A 27,500-nucleotide genomic window follows, 5' to 3' on the forward strand; every position below is an offset into this window, starting at 1 on the left:
AGAAGCTCCTTTCAGCATCTCCCCCAACAGACTATTTTCTCTCTTCTCCGAAGGTGACAGAAACTCCCAGACATCCTCCCAAATATCCAATTCCTCCCACCCCCCTCCTTGCTCACTCGCCTCTATATCTACCACAGCTACAGCTGTTTTTCTGGGGGTAGGTTTAGGGCCTCCACCCTCATCTGCCTCAGGTGTTTCCTTGAAGGCCAACACCTTTTCTGCCGTTGCTGAGGGGGCCTGCCCACGCTGGCACTTATTTCCTTCCTCGCAGCCGGCTGTCACTGGCTCACACACAGTAACTTCATCTTCCTTCATTTCTCTTCCTTTGCATCCTTCTCTTTCCTGGCAGTCTCTTACTTTCTTGAATAGTTCTGATTCTCCTTTCCCTCTTTCATAGTTTAGAACTACTCTCTTCCCCCCCCCCCAAGTGAAGACAGCTGAATGGCATCACCTTCAGATTGTATTTCAGTGTATAAAACTGCAAGACCAAATTTGAACATAGTTTCTTGGCCACATGAATAAGAATGACAACATGGAATTCTAATTATTGCCATAAAAATAAACTATTTTAATAGATATATAAATAAAATGTTACAAGTATTTTTTTTCCTGTTCACTCTTCGTCACTCTTCCTTAAAACATACATGGGTTTGCTTGTATAAAGAAAACTTGACTAACAGATTACACAGCAAAATAATCACCTTGCAAACAAACAAGAATGAAGTGATGCACCTGAATACCTCCTCCTTTTACAGCTATGTTTTTTTTACAGTACTTTGAAATAAAACACTATTATCTGAGATACAAGGACAGACTACTCACATGGAAGCCACAGGAACAGAATGCTAGTAGTAAGCTTGTAGGTCTGGTTTGGTGAATTTCTGCTTTTGTTCTGCTTATAACATTGGTGTCCTTTTAATACCTTTTTCTTATGACAGATACTTATGGTTGACATCTGCCACTAGAGTCACAGACAGCTCCACTAGAGCTTTAATGCTTATACGGTGCTACCTTATCTGGACATTCTCCTCAGTTGCAATAATTGTATAGGGAACTCTTATTGAAGGGTATGGGGAAATCCATTTGCTCTCCAGAGTACAGACAGGCCTTTGGGTCTGAACATTGCTATACAGGGCCACCAGAAGCCATTGTGCTATTCAAGGAAAAGAACAAGATGGCAATACATGACACACACAATCCAATCCATGGGCAAAAACTCAACAGACTGGTAGCTGAATCTTTCTGTAACACTGCTGATGAAACAGCATCACCCCACTGTACGGAAACACAGAAAAATAGCCTTGGAACTGGAAGGCTTTGCTTTCTAGTACTGTGCTATTCCCTCCCAGCATTTTGATTTCTGAGATAGCTGCTTTCTTTTGCTTAATGATATGGCTGGTCCTGTCGTGCCTAGCAAGCACTACAGGTGCTTAATTCACCCAGACGCTATGGAAATGCTTTAGAGCATCAGTGCTTGGGGTATGGCATTATATATGTCTGGAATTCTTTGCTGTTACATATGGATACTTTATTAATATCAGCAAAGGTTGTGTGCACACAAGCCAGCTCAGGATTTTGGTCTACATCTTTCTGTAATTATAGCCATGTACTAGCAGCTTTGTATGTGTGTGTATAGCTTGTTTTTACTGGAAGGGACTGTTGCCTGGCATATTCTGGGAAGACGGGAAAATCCTTTCCATTTGAAAGCCAGGCAACATTTAATAAGAAGCAGCTTTTTCACAACTAATTCAGGCTATTCTAGTAGCCTAATGTTTGACTACACTTGACCAACTCTATATGAGAAGGCAACTTACACTCATGTCAACATTTTGCCTCTTTTTGGTCCTTACTTTCTCTAATCAATAGAGAACATTTATAATTTTCCAAACAGTAACTAATATAAACAGGTGCATTTGAGTGTGTGGTCTTGTCTCATTTGCTGTATAAGCTCACCTTCAGAGACCGTAAAGTAATGGAGGTAAATCCCCTTTATATAGCAGAAAAGGTAGTTCATCAAGAATGTTTTCTGGATCTGTAATGATATAAACTGCACCTTGCACATCTTCCTGTCACAATGCAACACCAAATAAACATAACACAGTGCAAACATTGCATTATAACTGTGATAGCCCATTTGAAAATTATCTCACATAATGTTTTTTGTTAGTTTAGCAATGGCAGCCTGAGCCTGAACATTTAACTCAGACGACTGACATTGCTTTTTGCAAAACCCTTCCAGGTTAAGTATGCTTAGGATGACAGCATAAGCCGTCAGCAGAAATTATCCACCTGCAAAGCAGCTTAATGAATGCCCCTTTCTCTGATGAGGTTTCTTCGTTTTATTTTTCTTTTGTTTATTCTCTGCTTTATTTTTATTTGGTTTCTTCTTCTTCTTCTCCTCTTCTTTGAACCAGGGCCCCCAAACGCCTCCATTAAAATTGGGGTTACTCCTCGGATCTTTAGGTGGATATCGAACAGGCACAGCTGTCTTATTGAATTGTGAAAGCCTACGCAGCAGTTGCTTTACTACATCTGGATACTTACTGGAAAGATCCACTCGCTCATATGGGTCAGCTGTGATATTGAACAGCCACACTGTTTTACCAGCTGTCCACGAAGCCCGCTCATTGTGCCAGCGACTCGGGCCAACATTACTAAATGATTGAGGAGGGACCCAGTCACTATACCCTGGGTTTCCTGTCAAGAGTTTCCAGTGGTTGACACGTATTGCTGATTGAATTGCTGTGTTCCATATTCCAAAGCCCGCTGCCCAGGACCCATTCTTGGCTTTGGTGTAGATGGGATCAATGTTGTGTAAAATATCCATTCTGGGAGACCGTCTGCCTTCACTTATGGTCTCCCACACATCATAGCCGTCCAGCTGGGTGTCCTCATCAATCTGTCCTTCTGCTAAAGTGATCAAAGTAGGAAACCAGTCGGTTATATGTACAAGCTCCTTGCACACCCCACCCTTATTTTTTAGTAGAGGGCTATGAACAAAACCAACTGCTCGAATTCCCCCTTCCCAGTAAGTCCCCTTGCTTCCTCGGAGAGGCCAGTTATTTCCACCTGCTGTTGGCTGCCCTCCATTGTCTGAAGAATAGATGATGATGCTGTTGTTATAATAACCATACCTTTTTAATGCAAGTGTCACATTGTTGATAGCTTCATCCAAGCATGCCAGCATAGCAGCATATCTGCGCCTGTTTATGTTATTTATTGATCTGTAATGTTCATAATATTTGCCTGGTGCCTGAAGTGGTGAATGAACAGCTTGGTATGCAATGTATAAAAATATAGGTTTCCTGGGGTTGTGAGAGGATAGGATTTGTTGCACTTTCTGCGTGTACATCTGTGTTGAGTACATGCCATTGTCATGATCCCAAGCAGCATTGTCATTCTCATATAAGTCATAGCCACACATTCGAGGGCTGTCACATTTGTAATGGGTATAATAATCACCACTGCCCAGAAGAGAGCCAAAAAAAGTATCGAATCCCCGCTGTGTCGGCATGCATTCTTTGCGGTAAAAGCCCAAGTGCCATTTGCCAACCATGTGGGTGGAGTAGCCAGCTTCCTTCAGCTTCTGAGGTAGAGTTACATTATCCAAGGGTAAACAGTTAGGCTGTGTGGGCCTTATGACCGAATGCTGGAGGCCTGTATGGATTTGATACCTGTAACAGACAAAATGAAAAGAAGAAATTGCATCTTATACAAAAGAGAAGAATGCATAAGTATCACATGTGGAGACGATATGAGTGCATAAGCTTTCATGAAGCACAATTCTATGCATGTGTATTCAGAAGTAAGTCCTGCTATTCCAACATTGAGTTTTAGGAATATAATGAGAAATATTAGGTAGAGATTCACTCTAAACAACTTGGGCTTACAAAGGGCAAATCCCTATTAGTGGTAATTTGTACGTCACTACAAAAAAAACTGGAAAGGTTGAATTTCAGAGAAATCAAGCCACTGTCAACTAAGAACGCTCTAATCAGTTGCCTGAACTACCAGTTAGCATGGTCTGACATGGTTAGCATTTCTATGTAGATAATTTTAAAATTATTTTAAATTCTATTTCCACAAAAAATACATTCAAGATACATTCTTACAGAGTATTTTAAAATACAGCAAAATCCTTTCAAGCTGCTTAAAGCCATGTATCTCTTTTTTCCCATTTATGAAACATGGGTGGAACAACCTCTTGACATGAAGAATATACTACTGTGATCGTACTATTTCCGAGCTGCTGGTACTTTCCATTCAGTTCCACCCAACACTGGGATGTACCTCTACTCCTTCTAAGCAACAGGATGTTACTGAATAGCATTTTAAGGGCTAGGCACTAAATACCCATTAACTGCAGTCAGCATTCTTCATATCCCTGCCATATGGCTGTGGTTAAGTAGCACCACCGTCTATAAATGTTACTTTCCTTTATTTAGTATTTTTTAAAAGTTTCTTGAAGTTTGAGGAAGGCCAAGGCAGAGATATATTAGCAATTGCTGGAGACTAATACAGTGCAACTCCCTTTCCAGAGCATTCAACCGCATCTACCTCAGAGAAAATAAAGCCTCATCCTCTTATTCCTGTAATTTCTAAGGACAACAGAGCAACCCCCTATCTTTTTGAGTGTCTGCCCTTCTCTGCTTCTTTTGGGCACTCTTAAAATATATCATCACCTTATACATATTCTACACAAATATTAGGGGAGGGGAATCTATTGCAACTCCTAGAATCCAGGTGAGACTGATAAACTTTTCGTTCCCACAAGTTAGTTCTCCAGACTTTGGTTTTCCATCTGCCTCCTCTGCATAAGATTTACCTAGCTGACTACTGATCCACATTTAACTAATTTACTTGCACTGAGGAAAATATATAGTATTCATTTCTTAACCTGAAAGTTATAAATCTGTAGTCTAATGTAGCAAACACACACATACACACACACACACACACACAGAGAGAGAGATTCCCACAGCACTTTAAAGTCTACTACATTTAATGTGACATAAGATCAGCATACTACAGTGGATCATATAGCATCACTGGATCTTCAAACTTCACTTTGTAATAATGGGGTACATTCAAGTATGCCTGTCCATGAACAGAACAGACAATGCCGGTGGAATAGCTCCTTCTTCCTTTGCAGCCTGCAGAATACAAAAATATGCTCCAGAGGTTTGGGGGAATCTTCCAGGGCATATTAGGAGGGCTATAGGGGATGAAAGAAGTAGAGGAGGCCACACTGTATGTCAGATGGACACAATTTATTTCCCCCTCCACCACTCTTTTACCTGTAAATGTGTTCATTTATCTACAGTCATTTAAATTGAAAGATATGAACACTTTAGACCAGCGGTCCCCACTCTTTTTGGGGCCGCAGACTAGTTGGGAGGAGCGAGCTCCATGTGCGGGGGGTGGGGCGGAGATCCGTATTTGTGGCCCAGTTCTGGCAAGCCCAATGACTGTCACTGGGCCGCGGACCGGGGGTTGACGACCCCTGCTCTAGACCACTCTCTCTTGCCATTTTTACTCCTACACATAATGAGCAATGAATATGAAGAGGAAAGTCTTCACTGTCCATGACGGCATTAGGACCCTGGAAAATCAGCATCCCCCCTCATATACTGTATTATCATGGATTACAGAGGCTTTCCTCTTTATACTCAATACTCTCCACAGGTAGATGAAGCTGGAGTGCTTCCACTATAATTGTTAGAGTACATGATTTGACAACAACTGAACAGAGCTTCTGTTTTTTTGTTTGCCAATTGAGGATGGTACCAATTCATGCATTGAAGAAGTCGTGCTCACTTACCAAACTTTGGCCACAATAAATAGATTTATCTCCAAAGTGTTATTTTTACACAAAAAGACAATGGCGAAAATCCTCTTGCACAGTTATGCAGACAGTGTGACATTTAGAAGTAAACTGCCTCGAGTTAAGAAATCATTGTAGAAATTATTGGTTGCATTTTATATGCAATATCTATAATTATTTTTAAAACATAAGGCAATTTGTCTCCACAAATTACATAATTTCTGTTGTATCTGATTAATTAGGCAAGAGCCTATGTGTAACAAAGTTTGTGAATTCCTGCCATGTAGTCTGTTCCTTAAGTTCACTTGTCTAGTTTTTCAGAGTTTACATACTCATCACACTTTGTCTAGAAATAATACAGATGTATTTGTGTGCATGTTGCATGCTATCAAGTTGGAACCAACTTATAGCTGCCCTAATATTTACAAAATATTTATGAGTGGTTCTACCAATTCATTCACACCCACCACCACATGAGTTTCCATGACGAAGCAGGGATTCAAATCCAAGTCTCCTGAGTCTAGCCTATCATTCTATCCACTACACCATACTGGATACCCTACAGTTATATCTACAGTAAAATAAATGTTTTATAATATGATCATAATTGTGGAATTCCTATTTCAAAAAGCATATGGCACCCATATGAATACAAAATGGATTCAATATGTCAATTAACAAGCAATATTCTAAAGGCCAAATCAGAATACACCCATTTAGCTCAACAAAACCAAGATTTAGCATCCACATAAATATTTCCACTGGTGAGAATGCACAAGCTATTAGGAATTATATATACTAAGTACTTGAAATCTTATGTCATCCCATGCTTGGCATTCATTTTGGGCCATCCACTTAACACTGGCTCTTGGGAGGGTATGGCTTATTGTCTTGCTATGGGCAACTTCTAGAAATCCTGGCCAGCAGGGGTGGTGGTGAAGGCTTCTGGGAGTTGTAGTCCAAGAACATCTGGAGGCCCAAGGTTGGGGACCACTGTGTTAAGGCATTTCATAATATACAGACAACCTAAATCAATAAGAATGAGGAATTTTTGCAAAGTGATCCCTAAGCCCAATATCTATCTTAATAAGAAATCAGTAACACTTAACTGCTCGCTTTTCTCCTCTCTGCACATGAATATAGCCGCTAGGTGGCAGAAAACATATAATCCCAAAAAAGATTGCAACACTTGAAAGACTGGTTGTTGTGGGTTTTTCAGGCTGCTTGGCCGTGTTTGGCTGTTTTTGCCAGAGACTGGCAAAACGTTAGGAACAAAAACCTTCAGAACATGGCCAAGCAGCCTGAAAAACCTACAACCACCATTAGATCCTGGCCATGAAAGCCTTCGAGAATACACTTGAAAGACTGGCAAATCTTAGAGCTGTAGAGCTGGAAGAGACCTTATGTGTCATTGAGTCTAGCCCTTGTACAGGAGGCACAGTGGGACTCCGAACTTATGGCTCCACAGTCAGATACCTAAACCACTGAGCTAAGTTTTATTTGATATAAGATTTTATGGACTGCAGCTCAATTCTCGGTTAGCCTTTGCAAAACATTTCCCCTAACCAAAGACTCAAACATACAGTGGTGCCTTGCACAGTGAGGTTAATCCATTCCAGATTAACCCTCGCTGTGTGAAAGCATCGCTGTACGGATCAAAAAAAGCCATTGGAACGCATTAAACAGCGTTTAATGCGTTCCAAATGGTCAAAAACTCACCGTACAGCGATGCTTTTTCGGGTCCGGCAGCCATTTTCACGCCCTTGGTAAACGAGGGGAGGGCGCGAAAACGCTGTGCGCGGCCATTTCGGCTGTTCCGGTGGCCATTTTGGACCCGCTGACCAGCTGATCGGCGGGTCGCAAAGCGAAGGTCGGTAAGCGAACCGCTTACCGACCTTCGCTCTGCGATTTTCGCCCTATGAATGCAATGGAAAGCAACATGCAGCCTAACTCTATAGATATTTACTTGGAGGTGAGTCCCACTTAGAAGGTATCTATGAGGATGCAACATTAATTACAATCAATTATTTCAAATTTAATAACTTCTATTGAAAATGACAAAAAGATGCTAGGAACCGTATCTCTAATGTGAAGCTCCGTAGCTATATGCAAGTTCAGGACAGAAACTGCTAACCATTATTTGCAAAAGTTGATTTTTTGATCCAGTAATAGGAAAATAGCACATTTGTTCATTTGCTAAAATATGCATGGATAATTTTTAGCAGTTTCCCTAAAGGGTTGAACAAATATTAGGGAAAAATTATATTAAAATATACAGACCATTAGAGAAGTATTTTGCTGAACAGCCTGAATTCATTATCAGAGCTAATTAGACAGATACCACATTAACCAATGATTCATCCACATAATTTATAGCATTCTGCAGACTTTAACCACAATTAAGAATTGGAAATAGCATGATCTGTGCTGTTTCTGTAAAATACATATTCAGCATTATATTTAGTATTTATTTAATTGATTCATTTCCTCTGACTCACCCACAGGCTATCACTTTTAGATAACCAGTTTTATTGATCAGGCTAGTCATTCAAATACACTGTAACCTATATGAGGAGACAGATTCACCTGAAATAAGATAATTTAATTAATGAACAATTCTGGGAACAGTATTTTCTATTTCCTTCACTATCACAGGGCTCAGCTGCTTCTAGAAACGATGTTGTAACCATTCTCTCAGATGGATGCAGATGTTGCACTCGAAGTGTGTTTTACAAGGCTTTGTTTACTTCTGGACATATGGAAATTTAAAGAAGTTGTGCAAACAATGACTAAACTGACATTTATTTCTAAATGAGTAACTTGCACAGTGTTTTACAACTAAGTATTGTTTTAGGCTTGTACCCAGACCAATTTATTAACATCATGTGGGGCATGTATGTAGAACAGCCATCTGCAGCCCTTAGGTGCAAGGCAGAGAAAATAAAGCAATGGAAATTCAATCCCTTTATTTCAGTGGGGAGTGTCTGCTTAATGCTCTTTATGCACTAGGGGCAGGGCAGTTAATCCCCTAAACCACATTCTCTTGCAGAATCCACACAGAATTACACTTAAATTGTAGACACTGTGCAGCATCGTCCCCTAAATGATTACAACAGTGACCCCAAGTTTCATCCATTTGCTTTACACAACAAAAAGAATTATTATTGGGGTCCTTTTAAAAAATTTAATTGTTTTATTTTTAACTTTCTTTGTCCTAGCTAATGGAAATTGAACAAGCTGCATGACCCCAGGGAGAGACTGGTAAACCATTTCTGCGTACTTTATACCTACAAAATTCTGTGAAGGCCCTCCCCTAAATACAAATCTAACCTCAAACCTCAAAGCACTGGAATTCTTACTGGGACTAGAAAACATCTCACAACTCACTCAAAGCGAACTTAAAACAAAACAAAACACATTTGTGAAGTTTACCTTTTTCTGCAATGTGTAATTGTTGTTTTGACTTATATACTACACTAATGCACTCTCTGAGTGGTTTAACATATAATTATGAAAACACTTGGCCCCCCAGTGAGCTGGGTACTCATTTTATCAACCTTGGAAGGATGGAAGACTGAGTCAACCTTGAGCTGGCTACTTGAATCCATTAGTATCAAACTCAGGTCATGAGCAGAGGTTTGCATGCAATACTTCAGTTTATCCACTATGACATGGGGCTCACGTCATGCTCTTAATTTTGCAGACCTGTATATTTCAGATATCTAAAAACACCCTCTTCACTTAGTAATCCAACCCTGCAGTAGTTTTATCTTTTATATAATAAATGCAGGTAGCCCGAGAATAATAATAAAATAATAATATCCATTCTCCTTCCATTGAAACTGGGTGAGAAAACCTACAGGTCCTGGTGGCAGCAGTGGTGGTGGGGAGGCTGCCCATGAGTACTTAATTCCTAAAAGCAATCTCTGCAGTGTTTATTATTCTAAAATGTCAAGGGGGAAAAAAGAAAGAACCAATATATTTTTTCTCAGTAAAATCCCTGTATTTTTATGTTATTTGAGAATACTCATGTTACAATGTAGAAACAGTTGACAAACAGCGGTTCATCAGATAAATTCATCAGATATATGCACACCAGTACTCAGACTGTAAACCAATCATGTAAATAGCTTTTAAAAAAAAGAGCAGGTTTTGTGCCAAGAGAATGTTAGGTGATATTGGAAAGCAGCGTAACCAATACAAATAAAAGCATCAAAGTGCCTGCTCTCTCCTCATTTATTTTTTTCAGTGCCAAATTGATTAATTTTCAGGTGACAAGAAATGCAGGAGTACCAGGATGCACAAATTAAGAAACCCATGGGACTGCTATTATATTGTGCTGTTCTGTCACACTGTTTACAGATGCCACTATGTTAGATGATATCTTGTATTTTATATGTAATAAAATACTGCTCTTACTCTTGGTTTAGGGATAAAGGAGAAGCTAGAAGCATAATTTGGGGGTAAGGAAGAAGCTAGAACAAACAAACAGAGCAGGGAAAAGCAAAGCAAAGTTTGTTCTGTTTCCCACAGAGAAGGCCAAAACTGGTCAGGGAATAATAGTTTTGCTAGAAATAGTGAGGCATTTACTAATTAATTTTCTTGCCTTACGGGCTACAGCTAAGGTTTCTTTCAGAAGAGAAATAAAAGCTGTTTCATAAATAATTCCTCAGTTTTTTGTTATGCACTTGATTACTGTGCCAACTTTCATTCGTTAAATTCATTAAACAATACATATGAGAGTGGTTGCTTGTAGAGAGAAAGGGAGCATAAGAGACGAGGTTATACAAAGAGGTCTGTGGTGCCTCTACGGGTGGGGCTTCACCCTACAATTATGGGGTGAAGTGCCCCTTCTATTCAGACCATAGACCTCTTATGTATGCATCTATATGTGTGTGTAGATGCATGAGGTATATACATTTTCACATATGAAGACAAGGAACGGTACAATTGTTTTTGTTCTCTTTCAAGAAAGCTAGTTATTTTGTGGTGGTCACAGCAAGAGATTAGAAGGAAATGGAGAATGTTTTATGGTGAACAGTAAACAAAATAGTAAATATATTGACTTAATGCATACTAGTACCTCAAAGCAAATAAACTGCACAAAATTGTGTAAAATGGCTCAGGATTAAGGATATCAGGGAGGTTTTCTGCTTCTCAGATTGGAAGGGCACCAATTCCATATAGGGATAGTTTGCACAAATTTCTGAAACAATGACAAAGGGGAAAAGACGCACACATCTTGTCTCATTTGCGCCTGGACACAATCTTGCAGGGTTTTAAAATTCCTCAGTGACGTGTCTCATCAGCTGAGTCAGCATAAATTGGAGGGAATGAAGAAATTTACAAGTTTTCTTTTTATTTATAACACCCAAACACACTCTTGCAAAAAGTTTTACTAGTCTGCTATGGATGGTTAAAGGAGTGACAGGGAGGTGCATTTCTGTGCTTAGTATGGAAAAGGAGCATCTGGTAAGCTGCTTGATTGCTACACCAGTCACTGAGAAAGTAAAAAGGCTCTACCCCTCCCACATCAAACTGCTTATTTGCTTGTGTGAACCCCCTTGTCATCATAGGCTGTCAGGTTGCCTTTTAACCTTCTGACACTAACTAGGTTCCAAGCACTTCCTTGAAATACATGTAAAATACCATTGTGTGTATGTATTATGTGCCATCCAATCAAAACCAACTTATAATGAACTCAATAGGGCTTTCAAGGTAAGTGAGATATTTAAGGATTGTTTTTTCCAGTTTTATCCCTCTTCCCTAGAGTTGCAGAGAAGTATATGGGCTGTCATGGGAATGGTCTGTTTGCAGCTTTTATAGATTTAAAGTCTGCCTTCGACTCAATACCCAGAGGAAATTTTTGGGAAAAACTCTACTCTTCCTCGATTGATAAGAGGCTCTTATATCTTATCAGAAGCCTCTACCAACAGACCACAATTAGGGTAAGATGTGGAGTTGATGGGAATCTATCAAACCCCATTCAGGTAAAGAGAGGGGTTCGCCAAGGTTGTATTCTCGTGTCTACATTATTTAATCTGTACCTAAATGACCTCCATAAAAGCTCCACAGCACCTGAATTTCACCCCCCCCCCCGAAACTGGCCAAAATCAATGTGCCCTTACTACTATACGCAGATGACACAGTTATTATGTCACTATCGGAAACTGGTCTTAAACCAATTCTACGTGCATTTATGAGTTACTGCAGGAACAACCTATTAACAATTAACTTTGAGAAAACCAAAATAATGGTTTTCTCTAGGCATAGCAAACTTCAAGAATGGGTTATTGAGAGCCAGCATATAGAACAAGTTAAAACATTTAAATACTGTACTTGGGAATTGTCTTCTCACGTACCCTCTCCTGGTCTCACCATAGTCAAGCAGCAATGCAGATGGCTAACAATACAGTGGTGCCCCGCATAGCGATGATAATCCATTCCGTAAAAATCGTCGCTATGTGGAACAAAAAAGCCCATAGGAATGCATTAAAACACGTTTAATGCGTTCCTATGGGCAAAGAACTCACCGTTATGTGAAAATCCTCCATACTGCCGCCATTTTCGCTGCCCAGTAAGCGAGGAAAGGGCGCGAAAACACTGCGGGCGGCCATTTTTTCCCCGGTGGCCATTTTGGAACTGCCAGTCAGCTGTTAGAAAAAACATCGCTATGCGAAAATTGGTAAGCGAAACAGCTTGCCGATCATCACAAAGTGATGTTTTACCATTTAAAACATCGCAATGTGATCGCTTTTGCGATCACAAAAAAGTCATCGCTATGTGGATTCGTCGTTAAACGGGGCACCCGTTATGCGGGGCACCACTGTACAAGGAAAGTCCTTAGACGATACCACTATGTCCAGGGTGGGCAGTTCATCCCTGCTGCTCTACAGATAGTTAAGTACAAAATTCTTGGACAGCTCCTGTATGGTATTGCCATTTGGATAAATGGTTTCAATCCCTCAGTTGAAAGTGTTCTGTCAAACTCGTTGTGGCTCCTATTCGCCCTAGAGTTTCCATGGCAGAGCAGGAATTCAAACCCAGGTCTCCAGAGTTGTGATAAAAAAAAATCATAACAAACAAACCACTCCACATTGCACATACTGAACATTTCTAAGGTCAGTAATCTTGTGTTGTCTCATGTCCTCTTACATTAAAAAAAAATACCTTTAAGTGGTTAAAAAAACTCACCATTATGCTTCCAAGACACTGAACACAATTATTCAGAATGTGTTGCAAACAAATGCAAAGGAAACTGCCACGGTTTCATCAATCCAGCATCTGAATACACAACCTTCAATGTAATAATGAAAACTTATTTTCAGGCTAAGGTTACACCATTCACTCCAACGCTTTGTTGAGGAATTTCTTTGTGTGTGACAACAAATGAGGAGACATAATTCCAACACAGACACAAATTGTGCAGTCCATGTTCCGTGCAAACTCTGGACGCACTAGAGCTCCATGGAGTTTCTACTGTCACTGTGGCAATGTAAATAGTAACGACAACATAACAGATGGAAAGTATATGTGTATGGCTAAATTTTTATTTGCTGTCAGTCTGGCACAGCTGTGAAACTGAAGTTAATACAGTATTCTCAGTTTTACTCCTAACATTGCTCATTCGCATTCTAAAAAACCTGATTGCATAATCGGCTTTCTTAACTTATTTTAAATCTATACAGATGGAACACACACATACATATGCACACAAAAAGAGAAAGTTGGATGGAACCTAATGCTTGCCATGCACAGACCCATTTCCTCTGAAATCTGAGAACTCTAAGAAAAACATGTCTTCTTTTTCATCCAACAGAGCAAACACAAAAAAGGAGAAAGAAAAATTTTCATTATGATGTACATGCACTGAAGCTGGCATGTTGAAACTAATTCAAGAGAACCTTTGGTCAGGATCTCTCTGGTGTTCACATGTTTATGTAGTTTACTATGGCTAACTAGCGAGGTACTAATGTCTTGGTGACCTGCCCAACTGTGCAACTGAGATATGTTGATACCTTGCTAATTAGCCACACAAATTTACACCAATTTCATGCAAATTACTATTTCCTTAAATATATGTGCATCTTTAGCCATACCATTTGGACAGACACATATTTTAAAGCAGAACATCAGCCTGTTATTATTCCACACAGTGATTCATACACATCTGAGAAGCTCTCCTAGGTATTCAGCATCAAAGTCAGACTGTTAAAAAAATATTCTTCAACTCATGAGAAATACCTTTATGACTCACAATGTGATGTAATGTTCTCTAATTGGGCAAGGAAGAGCCAAATGCCTGCCACTGTCTGTCAGCACAACTTTTCTTATAGGATTGCTGTGGTGGTAAAATGGAAGGAAGAAGCACCAAGAGTGCTGCCTTGAACTGTCTGAATGAAAGATAGGATACAGAGAAATAAAATTTACAAGCTTCCTTCAGGGAGAGATGTAAACTCTTTACAGATTGCCATCTGTTGCACTGGGCCAAGGAAGCAACAGTTTGAAGACTAAACTTGCTCAGACATCTGATTCTCCTATGATTTGCTGAGGAGCTGAAAAATATATACACACACCATGTAGAAATATTCCAACCCACTACTGCTTCTCTCTGTGCCTGTACAGAGAGAAGCAGTAGTGGGTTGGAATATTTCTACATGGTGTGTGTGTATGTGTATTCATTCTTTTATTTTCTTTTAATTCGTGCTTTCCCCACACTTGTCCTCTTTCCTTTTCATTCACACCACCACAAAATCAGATTAGAAGTGAACAAGAAAGGAACAAATGTTCTGTTTTTGATGGAGGGGGCAGTCAGGAGTGGACTGATTGGGAAGCAGCCTGGACTTCAATGGGGGCACTGACTAGAAATAACCTGAGGCTGAGGTGGGGTGTTCCCCCACTAGACCAGTCAATGAGATTTAAGTGCTTGGAGTCTATGGAAGGCTTCGGTAGTGGAAGAAATAATGTGTCTACACTGCCTGGTAAAAATGCATGAGAAAACACTTTCATTGCTTAAGATACTCTCTGATTGTTGCCCATGTCTTGGTCTCTATTAACATATATCTGATAAGGGATTTCTAAGATGGCGCCTACTCTTGGGAATTCACTTTCTATCTGCCAACGTATGAGTACAGGAATTTTCCACGAACTATTTAAGGCTTTATTTAGTACACTTTCTATTGCTAGAGAGTGTCATGGGACAACATTAAGTTGTACATTTTAATCTATATTTTTAGCATATTTTATAACATTAACTATCAGCAGAATGGGTTCCTTTGCCCTAAGCCAAGGAAACTGGTCTATTTAGAAATTTAAATTGATTAATAAAAGTCTCTGGAAGCAACCGAGCTGAAATAATAAGGATGCAAATTTTAACAGCTTCATTACTTATAGACATAAAATAAAAGTAATTACAATGCATGCGTTCAAATGTTATGCTGAAATATCTCATGGGTAAAATGTGTTGCTTAATTAATGTATTTTAAATATGCTTATGTTTTAAAAGACCAGAACAGCATGCTATGTAAATTTCCTGCATAGTTTATGTGTTTTATCTATTTGCATACTAAGTGTTGTATCTCTGTGTGATTGTGTATCTAACGCCCAATGATAAAAATACATCTGTTTTGTGCTGAAAGTCCCATCTTAAATCCAGTTAAAGGATCTTCAAGAAAAAGATATGAAAGGCCGCTACGAGACTGCTCATAACCAAAGACAGACAGCTGCTGGCAAAAAGGTCTGACTCAGTATAAACTAGCTACTCATATCTTGTTAGATTCAATTCTTTATATGGAATATTCTGCTTCTGTGCCAATGATTCAAAAAGTTAGGAAATGGCCCAATATTGCTGTACCATATTGTGCCTGCTTTGCCAGTAAGAAAAAGGATGGCAAGCTTAATATAGCAGTTTGAATGTTGACAACACCAATGCCAGCAGTCAAAATGGTCTACACAGCCATGTTTGTCAACCCCTGGTCTGCAGCCTGGCGCCGGTCCCTGGCCTGAGCCTGACCAGGCCACCGAGACTAGGGTTGCCAGATACATTGGTACCAAAAGGAGGACATAGAAAGACAAAAAGGAGGACAAAGGAAAACATATTGAATGTTTAATTTGAACTGATCCAGATTAAACCCACAATCAATACAATTCTATTACAATTGCCACCAATAAATGTCTCCTAGTGAACTGACCAAGAAACAGTCATGTTAAAAATAAATTCAATGGAGGCTCTTTTCAAAATACCAAAAAACATTATTTAAACAATTGTATCTGAACCCACCCTGGTGGCTCAAACTCTGTACAGGCTCAGAGGCAACCTTGCTAATCTGGACACTCAAACAAGGCTCTGTCACAGGCAGGGGGAAAGTGGCACCAGACAAAACCGAATGAGGCAGCCTCCCCTCCCCGAGGGTCGTAAGTTCAAGGCTGGGGAGTTTGGGAGTTGGAGTCCCCGAAAGGGACTTTGAACACACAAAGTCTTGGTGCTCGCCTTCCCACCGATGCACTCGGGCGCTGCTTGCTCCTGCCTGACTTGGCAGGCGGCGCTCCACTCGCACTGCCTTTCTGGGCTCCATGTGGGCTGAGTGGGCATGGCGGATTGCCGAGCAGCCACGGCAGCGGCGGGAGGAAGGGAGGGCTGCGCTCCAGTGGCAGGTGGCGGGGGTGGGCAAGCAGGTGGGGGTGGGGAAAGTCAGGGGGAGGGAGGTCCTTCCACCTCTCCCCCTCCCATCCAAAATTATAACATAAAATATAGAAAAGCCTGACATTTTAAAGGTTTTTATCTTTGCCTGCCTGACAGAGGACATTAGGCTAAAATGCCTGACATCTGGCAACCCTAACCGAGACAGACCTCCCGCCCCCGCACACACTCCTCTCCCCACAGCTGCTTTGCGCGCACACGCACACACACACAAGTGTGCCAGTGCTGGCGTGAGCACTCCCTCACCCCTTCACGCATGCACCCACGTGCATAAAGCAGCTGTGGGGAGGGGAGTGCATGCAGGGGGGTGGGAGGTCTGTCTTTGTGGCCCAGCGCTGGCAATCGTGGTGGCCCAGAGCCGGGAGGCTGAGCATGGCCGGGTGCTCCGGCTACTCGCCTCCTGGCGGGCTCCAACAAGGCCTTGAGTCCAGGCTATCTCACCCCATATGAGCCTTCTCTGGTTTTAAGATCTTCTGGGGGAGGACCTTCTATCAGTATCACCAGCTTTGCAAGCTTCTTTGGTGAGGCCACAAAAGAGGGCCTTCTCAGTGATTGCTCCCAGGCTTTGCAATGCCCTGCCCTTAGAAGCCAGGTTGGCCCCCTCCCTCCTGGCACGCTTTTAAGCAGTAAGTGTCTCAGGAATGCTTTGTTTACAGATTTTCAAATATTTTTAAATCGTTTTTAATTTTAGTTTTTAATCTTAAAATATGTTTTATAGTTTTGGTTGTTGTGAGCCCCCTCGGGTCCTCTATGGGGAAAAATGGTACAAACAAACAAACAAACAAACAAACAAACACTTCATTACTCTTCAATATAGATGCAGAAAAATACCCATCAAATGGAAGTGGTGCAGATGCACAGAACAGTTTTGAACTTACTCATTTTTCAAAGAGACATCCATCTATTGCACTCTTCACAGAAATAAGAAATGTTATCTTTAATATTTTGCTATGCAAAGACAAAATTGCAATGAAAATGGGACTTCAGAAGATGCTGCAGCTTGAAAATGAGAGAGGTTGGCCATTATTTACTTCGCTGTTTGAGCCCACTACAAAGAAAATATCAGCATGGTACAGGACTAGCTCATAGTATTACCTTGCCCAGGCATTTCAGCATAAACAAGATAGATTTGCCATGCAGACCCCATCCTCTGTAACCCAGTGTATGCTTGCTCTGTTCTCCTCTGTTCAGATGTCACCATGTTGAGTTGTAAGATCTACTACTAAGCCAACATGGATACACTCAGTCACATCTGATTTCAGAAGCTAAGTAGAATCAGGTCAGCTTGGTAACTGGTTGAGGACTTTCCAAATTAAGCTCGGAAAGACTTCTGCCTGAAATGTTGCAGAGACACTGCCATTCAGACAGTACTGAGCTAGACAGGCCAATGGGCAGACACAGCAGAAGGCAGCCTTATACGTTCCCATGTTCCTGAAAAGATATTCTATTTATACACATGTGAGCACATTAGCTTCTGCAGCTTAGTCAAGAAACCTCCTGTATCAGAGTCTCATTGTCAGTAATATTTAAAATACTTTTTGCCCAGCCATTCCTCAGAGTGTGCTTCTTAGGAACTGTGGGGGCTGGTTCTGTGTGAAGCTGCCATTTATAGCATCATAACTGCAGCTTGGAAAGTCTTCATGGCAGTGAAATATTTCTGGGTTCTGGACTGCCCCTGCACATTTAAGTAGCCTGCTGAGCAATCCTGAACAGTAAGACTTCTAAAAGGGTTCTTGTTCAGGATGTGGTATGTATTTTTGTGTTTCTCAGCTCTGTCTCCCTGGTTGCTGTTCTTCCCTCAGACAACCTTGGCTTGGTTTCTCAGCTCAGATGCCCTTGACTCAGCTCCTCAGCTATTTCTGGCTATGACTTACAAAGGAAAAATTTAAAAAAAATCAAAACAATAACGGAGAAAATTAGCAAAAACACAAGAGCAGGGACAGATTATTTCTGAAATTTAAGTAAAGGGAAAAGGAAATAGTCTTAATTTGGTACGATTAAGATAAAAATACAAAAACCACGTGTAGATTTCTTGGAGGTTCTATCAGAAAATGTGTACCAAAAGAGGCCCTACCTAAAGTTGCTATCTGCCTACCCTATGAAGACACAAATGCTTAAAGCAGTGTCTTTGATTATTAACTAAAATGAAAAAAAAATGAGTTCCTTTATGTGACATTGCAGTAGTAGCAGCTCTTTATGGGTGAGTCAGAGATATAGCTTATTTTCGCTCCATAAGATGCACCTTTCCATAAGACGCACCAATTTTTTAGGAGAAGAAAACAGGAAAATATAATATGTTTTCTTCGCTCCATAAGACGCACAGACTTTCCACCCCCCTGTTTTGTGGGGAAAAAGTGAGTCTTATGGTGCGAAAAATACGGTATTTTGAAGCAGGCTCCCAGTATGTTCTTTAATCCTGGCCCTTTCTGTGGTATTTTCCGAAGAAGGAGCACTTCCTGTAAGCTATGGAAAGAGCTGTGAAAAAATGAGAACATTATCACAAAATAATAAAGGGTAATGTGACTGAGGATGGTGTCCACCCAGTTCTCTTTATTTCCTGTATTAAATGCTGACAACATTCTTGGCAGCACAATAAAGGAGGATGCCTTTCAGTTGTGTTGTTGCAATAACAGGTGCCCAAGGTTGGATGCATGCCCAAATTAGTTCATAATCTTCTAAAGGAACTTAGATTTGTTTCCAAGAACAGTCTCAACATGAATAGGTAGGTTTTTTAAAAAAAAAATCCACACCTCAATGTGACAAAAAGGTATGTTTGGTTTTAAGTAATACTCACTTCATGTGTATGTATTATTATGGCAACAAAGACATTAAATGGTGTATGATGACATCAGAAAATTAGGAGAAAATCAGTCTTTAGAAGGGTTCAACAAGGGGACATGGTAAACTCCTTTTACTGAGTGGAGCCATTTACTCATCTGGTTCTGAGCTGTCTACACTGACCTTCTCTGCAATGACAAATAATAATTCTTCAGTTTCAAACATACTAGTCTTTCCTCATTCTACCTTGAAAGGCTAGAGACTAAACCAGTTTTTTTCTTCTTTGCACATTAAATAAATAAATATAGTAACTTTTGCTTTTTTTAAGTATTTGTGTTACTTTTTAGGGCAATGTCCTTACAAAGATAAATGCAACCACATGAACAAACAGACTGAATATATTAAGATGCCACGGTCAACTAACTAAACTATTTACACTCTCAGATTAAAGTGCATTCTGAAGAAAAAGGTCTGCAAGCTTCATGAAAAGACCTTTATACAATGTGTAAGTCAGCATGAACAGAGTTCCATAGTCCCCTCCTTCAGCACCAAGGGTTAACATCACTTTTAGTAGTAAGTTCTACATTATTCATAAAAAGTGATGTACAAAGCAGAGGGCATTGCCTCCCCAGCTCAGTGTTTTTTTTTTAAGCAGTTTTAAAAACATATTGAAATGCTTTTTTAATCCACCTTGTTCCCCCAACATTCAGATCAGGTAACAAGATTTTAGAACTACAAAGTAAAGATGGTATTTGGAGACACAAGAAGTTTTTAGCTCACTTGTTGTGAGCCGCCTAGAGTGGTCAATCGACTAGATAGGTGGGATATAAATAAATAAATAAATAAATAAATAAATAAATAAATAAATAAATAAATAATATGCAAGCTTGCAGTCATCGAAGATCCAGGGTATAAAATTTATTAATCAAGATGGCTGAGGGCTGGCTAAACTGTCAGTGAATCCAAACCACTCCCAGCTTACCTTGTCTTTGGCCTTAACTTTGTGCTGGCATAGTAGCTGAGAGTAGTTTGGATCTGACATAACTCAGGTCCCTTCCATTCTTTGGTTCTTCTATGGGCTGATCTCAGCTAGCACACCAGTTGTGCAGGTAGATCTAGCTGTGGCAACAGATCACAGATGAGCCAGCATAAGGGGGTTATTCCCATTCCAAATCCTCTATAGCCCCCAGATCTTTGTGATAAGATTACACTGCCTGTAGGTTAAATAGCACCTTGAGTTAACACCAAAAGGAACACAATCAATGAAATATAATTCATGTGTCTGAAAGCCAAACTACACATTACATTAATTGCACAGCTGCCGTGAAGAGGCACATTTCTAAAACTATAGACAGCAGTCATGAGAAGGCTGAGATTTTTGGAGAGAGGGAAGGAAGTTCTTTCTCTTCATGCCATACTTGCTTCTCCATTTTTATTATTTACAAATAATTATTTCCAAACAATGGAAGGAAAGGCATACATGAAATAAATCCAACATAGGTTTTATCGATCTTATAAAAACACTTTTAGCTTCTCTCAGAATTTCTGACAGTTTTTCTGAAAAGAAACCTTCATGTTGAAGCCCTATTTTTATTTTATTTATTATACTTATATCCCGCCCATCTTGTCTTTGACTACTCTGGGCGGCTCACAACAAGTGGAATAAAAACAATTAAAATATAACAACAATTTACAACAATAAACAATCATTCAAGATGGGAGAAAAAGAAAAAAAGATTTTTTTAATCTAAAAAAATCTAGATATAGGCAAGGCTTGGTTTATTTCCTAAGCATTTTAATAATCTTTTGTGTGTATTATTTTATATAACTCAAGTGGCATTTAACAGAAGAGCACTATCAAAACAACACATTTCTGTTATTACAGGTATCACTTGTGACGTTATTGTTAATTCTTATTATACAACATGATAGAAAATCAGATAGCCAATATAATCCTTTGTGAAATAAGTAAGGCCTTTTCTAGACAGAATGTTTGTGGTCCCTTAAAGTATCAGATTTTGCAATGATATTACTGGTATTTTTCCTGCCATTGCATAATGTTCTCCTTATCTCATTTCATCCAGTGCTTATTTCCCAATGACTGTTCCCATTTGAAATTTATGTCCATAGTGAGACACTCTCTCTGGTCAGAAACTTTTAATGAACATTCAGTCACCACTCAAAGAAAGAAAGAATCCCCAGCTCCAGCAAAGGTGTTCCAGTGGGAAACTAGTTTTCTTTAAATTTTCTCAAAATATTTCTTCCCCCCCCCTCTTTTATTTTATATGTTAGGTGTAGGGGACAGGGGACATGGGATTGAACAGGGGTTGTAAACCAACACGAACATTTTGCAATACTCATTCTTATCTATTACATTTCAAAGATACATAAGTTTCCGGTGTAAATAATTTATATAATTATAATTTATAAATAATTTATATTCTATTTCTAAATTAATCTTAGGCTTTCAACTATCAAATATGAATTTGCATTTTGTTTCTAAGCCATTCATAGAATTTATACCAACAATCTTCATACAGTACTTTATCTTTCTTGTTGAGTCTAGCCGTTCTGGTAGTTTATCCATTTCCGCCGTATCCAGGATTTTTGATATTAACACCTCTTCAGATGGATTCTCCAGGCCTTTCCAATGTTTATAAAAAAGAATATTTCTTAAGCATCTTTCTAAGAGAAACATCTTTATTCAAGAGAAGTGGAGTTTTAAAAAGTGGGTTGGAGGCAACTTCCGGAAAACCTCACATGCCTTCAACTTAAATCAATGGAGAGGAGACAACGGCTCTGTCTGTAAGAGCCCCAAGTTACTCTGCAGCCAATGAATTTTCCTGCAAAGTTAAGTGTTCGTGGGCATGCAATTTTAGATATAGATGTACAGTTGTGCCCTGCTTAATGATTACCCCGTATAACGACAAATCCACTTCACAACGATGTTTTAATGGGTTTTTTTCACTTTGTGATCGGTTCCCTGCTTCGGGAACTGATTCTTCGCATTACGACAATCAAAACAGCTGATCATCGGGTTTTCGAAATGGCCACCGGCTACTCAGAATGGCTCCCTGCTGTTTTTAGGAGGCATTTTTCGCAAGACAGGCACCCGAAAATGGCCGCTGTATGGAGGATCTTCGCTGGACGAGCAGGTATTCACATTGAACAGTTTTCAGTGCATTTCAATGGGCTTTTATTTCGCTTTACGATGTTTTCGCTCTACAGCAATTTCGCTGGAATGAATTAACGTCGTCAAGCGAGGCACCACTGTAAAGTCCTATTAAGATTTAGCTACATGGTTTGGCTGGTGTTGGCTAAATACGGTGAGACCTGAGAAACACTAAAGGACTACAGCAATGAAAAAAAAAATACAAGTTTAGCCTCAATGTATCGAATCCAACAAGCATTGGATCTGGCTTCCAAGTAATTTTCCCTTCACTTACTGTATTTTCCCAGATATCTCTGGGAAAAAACTGCTTTTCTGTGGTATTGTTTTCCAAGCAGCACATTTGCAAAATATTTTTCTATACCTCTTAGGCACTTTGTAGATTTATGGGGACAGAATGTACATCCTCGCAACATTACTTCAGATGTGATGACGCAAGACATTGATAAGAGCTCACAGTATACCTGATAAGAAATTAAATTTCATTCTCTGTTTTCTATGACCTTTGCAACTCTTATTATTTCAGTTACCAGATGGAGCTCAGAGATATTTAAGTAGAGTAGAAGGTGGACTGCCGATAACTATCTCTATTCCCTTTCTTCACTACAGAACAGAATCCTGTTTATCTAAAAAAATGAAAAAAAGAAGTCAGGTACAGTGTCAGGAAAAGGGAAGTAGTTAATCAGTGATATGAAGTATTACTGTTTATATCCTGAGAAATATAATATACTCTGAGACAAGTTTAAGAGAAAGAAAGGCAGAAAGAAAGGAAGACTGAACGCAATTGCCCTTGAAAAAATGTATGCTAAATTGGTTGTGACATGTAAGAGATAGACTGTTTCAAGCTGACATGTCAGTTTTCAGCTAAGTCACATAAGCTGCCATTTCCCCCTTTATGTAAATATTTTGTGAATCACATTTCTCTTATCCACAGAATGAATCAAGGCTTTTGCATTCCAGAGTTGTGTCATTTGTGTTATTGCAAACTCAATAACTTTTCTAAATCCAACAAAGAGTAATCCTACCAAAACAGAAAAAGAAAGAAAGAAAAGAAAAGAAAAGAAAAGAAAAACAGCAAACAGCAAGAGTAAGAAAACCAGCCCTCTGGCTCACACAGCAAGAATAAAGCTGCATTGAAATAAAAATTGCTTTGTTTCTTCTGTCAAAAAGATCACTCAAACTAAGATAGTACTGAAGGTTGTTAGGGGCACACTGGCAAGACAGCTTCAGAGCCCATGATTGTTTTAGGAGCAAAGCCCAAATGAAATTTTAAAAAGTCCTGTGGTGCATGCAACAGCTCTTGCAGAATCATCCATTTCTATGTTCCCTATCAAAGAGAGCTAAAACTATGTTCAAAAGATTTACTTAAGAGTTCCAGTCTTAAGTGTGTTCAGGGTGGTGATTTAAAAAAAGAACAAGTTTCCAGTGGGATGGAACTAAACAAGAGGACACCATTCTGAAGATTTAGGGCTGGTACTTTTTCAATACAAGTAATTTAAGTCTCATTTATTTCAATGGATCTGGTCAATGGAGCTGAGGCTCCAATACTCTGGCATCTCATGAGAAGACTCCCTGGAAATGATCCTGATGTTGGGAAAGTGTGAAGGCAAGAGGAGAAGGTGATGACAGAGGACAAGATGGATGGACAGTGTTATTGAAGCTACTAACATGAATTTGACCAGTGGAAGACAGGAGGGCCTGGCTCTGGTCCATGGGGTCACATAGAGTCGGACATTGACTAAACAAGAAGAAGTAGATCATGATCTGGGAAATTTACTATATTGTCACATCTGGGTTAGACTGGATAAATACATCAAAAACTTTCTGACTTATCTCTCTCTCTCTCTCTCTCTCTCTCTCACACACACACACACACACACACACACACACACAGAGAGAGAGAGAGAGAGAGAGAGGGAGAGAGAGAGAGCTTTTCATAACTGATCTTGTAACAGATTTTCTCACATAAGATCTATATGTTCTTTATTCTTAAAGGAATAATTATTAACTTGTCTCCCCACCTCCCTTTTCTACTGTGGCAGCTATCCTAGAGATTCTGAAAAGCAATGAAACAGAGTGAACTTTTCAGAAAAACTAGGAATGAAAAAGTACATCATAGCTTCATGCTAAAAACTGCCTGGATAGCTCAGTGGTTTAGGTATCTGGCTGCAGAGCCACACGTTGAGAGTTCAATATCATCAACTTTAAGTGTTGAAACTCTTTTCTTTTTCTTTTATATCAGCTGAAATAGAGTAACCGTGCTGAGCTACAAAGAACTACAACTACTGAGCTCAGTGTTCATGTTGGCAGCTGCCCAACACATCCAGCCAATTTGGTCCTTCTAAGCATTCCTTGCAAAGCCTCAAGCTGATGCTGTTTGACAAGTGCATTTTGTTACAAACTCCCTTTCCCCAAGGCCTAGACATGTACAGTGAGGGCAGGATCCCAGGTAGAATGTATGGACTAAATGGCAAGTCGTAGAATCCATGGTGGGGAGCTGATGCTGTTGTGTATTCTGGGAATTCCTGAAACTTCTCTCAGCTAGAATGGCCATCCAGATTTCTTGCTCACCTTGTCCTATACTCGAAAAGGGCAAAACTTTTTCTGAAGTTTCAGAGGACAGATGTTAGAACGCTGTGTTCTGGTTAGTTGAGTATTTATAGCTGTGTGATCAGCTTTTTGTCTTTTTCAGGAGATTGGGTGATTATGGTGATCAGGGTATTTTTTATTATGTGTATATTGTTATGATAAGAGGGAGATGATCTGTCACTGTAATTGATGAGTGTCCTTAGCTGGTCTTTTGTGTGCAGTGATGATTGGTCCTTGTGGCTGGGTAGAGTTTGTTGACCTTTTGCAGGCTGTATTTTTAGTGAGTAAACTATGAAGTTCTGAGATGCACAGGTACTATATGGCCAGTGATTTAGGATAACACTTGGTCTTATGTCATCACATAATAGGTGCAACTGTCTTCATATATGGACTACTTGCTGGAACAAGGTGCATGTACATTGCTTAATCTATAAACTATACACTCCTTATATCACTGAAAGTTCCTTGGGATCTACAGGATCATCTTGTAAGTAAAAGTATTCTCTGCAAAGTGTTTTGAGTATTGTACATCAGCTACATCCTTGGTGTAAATTGTAAGTACATTACAACCTGCTTTGGCTTTTTAGTAATATAAAGAAGATTGATAAAAGATGGATTTTGGAAGCAGGGAGTGACCAAAAGATTGATATGGTAGTTAAAAAAAAGATTTTATTACAGAAATTATTTTAATTCAGCTCATTGAGACCTACATACTTTTATTCCTAGTATTCACAACTGATAAGCAAACAGAAATTATACAGAAAAAGATTTTTACACAGAAATTATTTTAATTCAGCTCATTGAGACCTACATACTTTTATTCCTAGTATTCACAACTGATAAGCAAACAGCACAAGGCTTATGGGAATATTATCATTTCAGAGCTCCCTAGCTCATGTTAGCACCAACTGTCATACATAGCTTTGTAGTGTAGTAAGAGTTGCATTTTTACTCCTGAAACAGACATATGTAATTATAAACATGCAGGCAACAAATTCAATGCTTTTTAAGCAAAACAGGATCAAATTACAGTACAATCCTACACATAGGTACTCAGAAAGAAAGAAGCATCTTTGAGTTCATTGGAATTTATTGTGAGAAAAAAGGGGGAACTGCAACACAGACATAGTTTGTTGAATAGCAGTTATGATAGCTTCTTTCAGGAATTGAGGTGGCATGCTTCCAAATACCAGTTACTGGGGAATAACAGCAAAGGACAGCTGTTTCACATAAGTATCTGGTTGGTCACTGGGACAAATGCTTTTCTTATGGTCTCATGCTAATCAGAGTGCAGTGGCTCACCTTCACCATGCACTGTACTACAGGTGAAACGGGGGACCAATGTCCCACCCAACAATTAGGCTCACATTCCTTCTGGACCTGGCCATAAAACACAGACAAATCAAAACTCTTAAAAATAACTTTTCAGTAATGCTACTTGGGACTCTGAGAGTTGTCATCCGAATAAGTTAGTTTTCCAGGCCTTGAGGTGAATGAGTTCACTGCATTCCTTCACAGAGCTACATGTAAAACTGAGCTTATCACCCAATCTATTTCACATTTTCTTTGCTCTTCCCTTTTTTCTGCAGAACTGCTATTAAGCAAGAGTTAGTTATTTCAAACAACTGATTTAATGTATCAGAATGCCATAATTGCATTTTAAAACATCCTATTGCCTGCACTGGGCCTTTGGGAAAGTGTGAAAGACTAATGGAAAGAAAGTTAAATATTATGTTCCAGACACGCTTTACCCTAAAGGCACTGTATCATTGGCTCACATCTCAACATACACTTGTTTCTCTTTCATACTGCCTATTTTTTGTACACAGTGGGACACACAAGTGCAGGGGTTGTGACACAAAAGAGTTCAATGGTATGTTTAAATGGCTCCCTTGTCGTAAAACTGACATGTTCCACCCTGCTTAATGGAATACTGGACATGTCTAACAAGCCACGTCTAACAAATCTACTCATTGTTTAGACAGATCTGAATCTAGGATATTTACTTATACATGTGAATCAAACATCTGCTGCCTGAAAAACACCTCATTCTCATCTTGTATCAGGTTGCAGAGCAAAGGGTACTGGATTACACTATTATGGCAAAGAAAAGCATGTGGTAACCAAAGAACTGAATTCCAAAACTTGTAGTAAATCAGCCAAGCATGGATTGATTTGAGGAAAAGGTGAACTCAACTGGGTAACATCATCTGGCAATTCAGCCCCATAAGTGCATGCGCTTGTAATCTCAAGATTAGACCACTGTAATGCGCTCTACGTGGGGCTACCTTTGAGGCTGCTGCGGAAACTACAGGTGGTGCAGAATGCTGCGGCCAGATTACTCAGTGGAGTGAGAAGATACCAACATATCTCCCCCACTCTGGCCGCGTTGCATTGGCTGCCCATCCGATTCCGCATCGACTTCAAAGTCTTGATGCTTA

At 39.6% G+C, this 27,500-nt stretch overlaps 1 protein-coding gene and 1 long non-coding RNA gene across 2 annotated transcripts in view; one reads left to right on the forward strand and one right to left on the reverse strand.

The window, feature by feature from the left end:
• Positions 1-544: 544 nt before the first annotated feature.
• The window catches only part of ARSJ (arylsulfatase family member J), a 43,507-nt gene continuing 16,551 nt past the window's right edge, over positions 545-27,500 (reverse strand). Inside the window, exon 2 of the mRNA XM_020802783.3 lies at positions 545-3,674. Coding sequence (XP_020658442.3) covers positions 2,282-3,674 — 1,393 coding nt within the window. The 3' untranslated portion in view covers positions 545-2,281. The remainder of the gene's footprint in view (positions 3,675-27,500) is intronic.
• Positions 17,295-27,143, forward strand: LOC144583200 (uncharacterized). The gene is made up of 2 exons (XR_013536867.1): positions 17,295-22,456; positions 23,405-27,143. It is a non-coding gene; the product is annotated as an uncharacterized LOC144583200 (long non-coding RNA).

This window comes from Pogona vitticeps, chromosome 5 (assembly GCF_051106095.1).
Source record: "Pogona vitticeps strain Pit_001003342236 chromosome 5, PviZW2.1, whole genome shotgun sequence".
Classification (NCBI taxonomy): Eukaryota; Metazoa; Chordata; class Lepidosauria; order Squamata; family Agamidae; genus Pogona; species Pogona vitticeps.